This window comes from Galeopterus variegatus, unplaced genomic scaffold (assembly GCF_000696425.1).
Source record: "Galeopterus variegatus unplaced genomic scaffold, G_variegatus-3.0.2 Scaffold404, whole genome shotgun sequence".
NCBI classification, from domain to species: Eukaryota; Metazoa; Chordata; class Mammalia; order Dermoptera; family Cynocephalidae; genus Galeopterus; species Galeopterus variegatus.
Window position 1 is genome coordinate 145,006 of NW_007726515.1, and position 5,030 is coordinate 150,035.

A 5,030-nucleotide genomic window follows, 5' to 3' on the forward strand; every position below is an offset into this window, starting at 1 on the left:
TTCATTTTTTTGTTTACTGTTGTGGCTGGCCAGTAAGGGATCTGAACCCTTGACCTTGGTGTTATTAGCACCAGGTGCTCTAACCAACTGAGCCAACAGCCAGCCTCGTTTTGTTTTTTGTTTGTTTGTTTGTTTGTTTGTTTGTTTGTTTGTTTGTTTTGAAGATGAAGATGAGGATTTTCTCTTAATCTTTTCACACATGCTGATTAATATTATGCCTCTCAAGTTTATTGAGCAATAGTGGGTCCCTAATTCGAAACAGTTATCATAACACAAAAGCACATCTAGATCATCTCCATATTTACATACCAAGAAAATTATTTTAAGAACTTGTACCACTTTTAAATGATTGTTAAACAGAAAGTCCCGTTTTAAGGAAAACAGAAAATTATGAGTAACTTTCACACTAAAAAATAAAAATGCATTTCAAAAATAAGTAAAACTTATACTTCTTGCTCACAGACTTGTCTATCATAACCTTAAAGACATTTAAAATACATTTTTTGTTTTTATCACCATTGTTTTCCTCTCTCAATATGTAGATGTGCAAAAGTAACCCAAAACAAGAACAGTTAATGAATGCTGAAGTATTTTTTTCTTTTATCTTTACTAATCCTGAAGTCTTGAATGCAGAAGAGAGAAAATACTCTAAAATGGGGAAGGTAACAGGAAAAGTTAGGAAAAATAGCTAAGGAATAGGGCAAAAGTTCCTATACAAATATCTAATAAAAGCTCCTAGCTATTTTCATTTGGGTATATTTCATCATGTGCTTTGTGGGGGCAGAGGAAGGTGGTACCCTGCCTTCATTAGTATGGTCAATTATAGAAGTGAAAAAAATTTTAAATTTTAAAAAGCATATACCCACTTAAAAAGAATAAACCAAAATTATCTTAGGTTATTAGCAAATAAATCTTAAAATGTACTCAATGTATACCTTCTTCTGGAGTTTTTCCACAAATCCAATGGGATTTTTTAGAGCTTCTTTCTGGTGTCTGCCTAAACTTTCCAGGTCTTGGACTGCTTGAGAACGCTGAGCCTCGAGAACAGCAATTGTCTGTAACAGTCTCTGATAACTACAGAGACAAAGAAAAATATGTCACTAAAATTTTCTAGTAACAACAATAAATAAAAACTGAGTTCAAGCCATGATCTACTATTAAGTCACACAGTCTTTTTAAAGTTACCTGAAAGAGTTTAGTAAAACATATTACTGGGAATAAATGAGGTCTTCCCGAGTTACGAAGTACCTAGTCAGAAAATATCAGTTAGAGAAAGCAAAGCCTTCTTCCCCCATTTTAAGTCTTTAATTCTCGAACCTGAACAAGTACAGAAAATAAGAAAGCATCAATAAAGTCATTAAGAAACTGCTAAATAAAAAAAATTAAAATCATAAAATTTTTGCACTAGGAGGGAACACCAAATTGAGCTGCTCTGTTGTGCTCTGTTGAAATAAGTCATCTGAGGTGCATTTTGTTGCCCAGAGTCAAAGGACACTGTCACATAATACAGACATGACCTTATGTCTCAAGGTTCTCATTTTCATTTTGTATTATACACCTCCCCCTCCCTATTTTAGAGATTTACTTTTCCGTCAAATAATCTGTTAAATTTTTCCTCAGCATTTAAGATAAAGACAAAAGTTCTATTCTTAAGTATTGATCATTTATGGAGAAGAAAGTCCAAAAAAACATTTTTACTTTGCCTGCAAGGGTCTCTTTAGCACAGATAACATACTTGTTCTACCTACACAAATCTACTGTTTGTCATTATCCTGAAATCTCCCTACAATATATATATGAAGGTTCTTCAAAAGGTTCATGGAAAACACATATTATGAAAAACCTATTCATAGATTTCAAAATTTTTTTAAGAAACATTTGAACCAAAATAAACTTGGACTAACTTGTTATATTGTGTCTGAACAGGTTCCAGTTTGAGGCACTAAGAAGCATAAGATATCAGTTTGAAAAGAGGCCCTATCAGAGCAACATGAATTCTGCTAAAATTGAAGCAAGGACAAACATCAAATTTATGGTGAAGCTTGGGTAGAAGAATGGTAAAATCACTAATGCTTTATGAAAAGACTATGGGGACAATGGCCCCCCCCCCAAAATCAGCAGTTGACAAATGGATAACTCACTTTAAGAAGGGACAAGACAACACTGAAGATGAAGCCCGCAGTGGCAGATCATCTACATCAATTTGTTAGGAAAAAATTAATCTTGCTCATGCCCTAACTGAAGAGGACCAACAATTAACGGCAGAAACAACAGCCAACATCAGACATTTTAATTGGTTCAGCTTACACAATTCTGACTGAGAATTAAAGTTGAGCGAATCTTCTGCTCAATGGGTGCCAAAACTATTGTGCCTAGATCAGCAGCGTACAAAGGCAGAGCTTTCAATGAAAATTTTAAATAAGGGGGATCAAGATCCTGAAGCATTTCTTCAAAGAACTGTAACAGGAGATGAAATGGCTTTACCAGTATGATTCTGAAGACAAAGCACAATCAAAGCAATGGTTACCAAGAAGTGGAAGTGGTCCCGTTAAAGCAAAAGCAGACCAATCAAGAGCAAAGGTCATAGCAACAAACTTTTAGGATACTCAAGGCATTTTGCTTGTTCACTTTCTGGAGGGCCAAAGAACAATAACAACTGCTTATGATGAGAGTGTTTTCAGAAAGTTAGCCAAAGCTTCAGCAGAAATACACCTGAGAAAGCTTCACCAGAGAGTCTTTCTCCACCACAACAATGTTCCTATTCATTCCTCTCATCGAACAAAGGTAATTTTGCAAGTTTCACCCATTTTTCTTCAGTTAATAATGTAAAAAAGACTGCATTGACAACATGGCTAAATTCCCAGGACCCACAGTTCTTTAGGGAGGAACTAAATAGCTGGTATCATTGCTTACAAAAGTATCTTGAAATTGATGGAGCTTACATTGAGAAATAAAGTTTATATTTTTTATTTTTATCTTTTAATTCCATTTTTCCACAAACTTTTTGAAGTCCCCTAGTACGGTATCATTGCTTACAAAAGTATCTTGAAATTGATGGAGCTTACATTGAGAAATAAAGTTTACATTTTTTATTTTTATCTTTTAATTCCATTTTTCCACAAACTTTTTGAAGTCCCCTAGTACTCATTCATTCATTCATTCACCCCTTGCCTGTTCAAATTGTCCTGCTACTCTCACTAATGTCTAATTTTACATATAAACATGCATATGGAAAGATGTTAACTCCAAAACCCCGAATGCTCAAATACACTTTGTAAAAAGAATTTTTTTTAAAAAGTCACTCCAAGTTCACTTTAAAATAAGTGGTTATGTCCTTAAAGTATTAGCGAAGTGCAATTTTTCTTTATAGCTTCAAATAAACTCCATAATGGCAAATACATCTGTTTTGTTCACTGTTTTGTTTAGCCAGTGTGCAGCTCACTTCTCAGCATATAGATGCTCAATAAATATTTTCTGAATGAATGAATGGACAGATGTTCTGTGCAATCAAAAAGTATTGTTTAAGTTCCAAAATCAGCAAACTGACAGAAATATCAAAGGTGAAACAATGTTAATTTTGAGGTTCACAGCCACTAAATTTCAACATGATGTTCTCTATCAGAACACTTTCTCAGCCCCTTGCCTTAAACATATCTTATTCTTGTTCTCAAGTTGTTAAAGATCACTGATGAAATGTTTAATAATTAAAGTAAAACTGCTAACTCTGAAGGGTTAGACTCCTCTCAAACTAGAAATAACTCATTTAAATTTAGAGTTCTGAATGGAAAAACTAGGGCTGTACTATGTCACTTTCAGATAATTAGAGTTACTTTCACTAAGCCTCCACTTGCTTTGAGGTGTATCGAATGTACAAACCCTGCCTCTGCTGGCTCCTTCTACTAGGCAGACTCACACGGGCTCAATCTCAGGGAGATAATAATAAACTAAGTACTAGAAGCTATCAGAGAATACTTTACAATACTCTTAACTGCCATACTTCACTTCCAGAACTCCTATCCCACTAGCCGAATATAACCAAAGACTTTGTCACGGTGTCTTTATCCTTGTTTTAAGAAGGAGTTGAACACTTCAGAATCACTTTAAAAACAACTGTGGGTCTATTAAACTTTCAGCAAACTGCTGTACGCATAGTAGCAATTAATAAGGCACAAGTAAGAATAAAGTTATGAAAATATGAGCTAAAGCTTGAAAAAAGTGCTATAGTCAGTCACAAAGGCAGCTGTGTTTGGTGTAAACAGACACTGGGAACAAAGGCCTCTATTTGAAGCTAATAAATTATAACAATTTTATTATATGTAAATTATTCCACAATAAATCTGACTTTAAAAAAAAAAGCAATTCCAAAAAGATTACAACAAAGGTAATCTTTCAACTCCTATTGTATTCTCTTAACTTAAAACAAAATGATTATCAGATGTTTGCCTAGGACAAACATTGGTAAAGACTTAAAGCCCAGAATATTGAAAAGACTATAAGAAAATAGTGAGTTCAACTCTTCTATCCCAGATAATTTAAACTATCTCCTAGAGTTCTCAGAGATTTTACCAGTAAGATTACCACATATATGTCCCTACACAGATATGGAAGGAATCATAAAAAAAAAAAAACTGGCGTGACATCTGAAAAAAACAGTATGATACAGACAAATTTATTTTCAATCCCACACACCCACCCACTCCATCTTCAAAAGCAAACTACAAAAGCTGATCCAGGCATGAATCCAAAGCAAGATTCATTTGTTGTCTAATTCAACAATTATTTTTTAAAAAACAAGGCACTATCCTAAAAGCTTTAGTAATTACCAAGATAAATCAGGCATGGAGCTTAGGTATAATAGGGGAGCTAAAATTACAACAGAGAGGAAGAACAGTAACTAGATGGGAGTGTGAACTGGACAAGATAAGGCATGTTATTGGGGATGGAGGATGGGTATAAGAGGTTCCAGCATACTAGTCTCTATACCTTTTTGTATGTTTAAAATTCTCCACAATAAATTTTTTTTTTTTTTT

The 5,030-nt window shown here is 34.0% G+C and overlaps 1 protein-coding gene across 2 annotated transcripts in view; it reads right to left on the bottom strand.

Annotated features, from left to right (window-relative positions):
* ZZZ3 (zinc finger, ZZ-type containing 3) overlaps positions 1-5,030 on the bottom strand; it is an 83,510-nt gene that overhangs the window by 17,242 nt on the left and 61,238 nt on the right. For both annotated transcript variants that reach the window (XM_008568360.1, XM_008568359.1), the window contains exon 4: positions 936-1,074. In XM_008568360.1, coding sequence (XP_008566582.1) covers positions 936-1,074 — 139 coding nt within the window. The remainder of the gene's footprint in view (positions 1-935; positions 1,075-5,030) is intronic.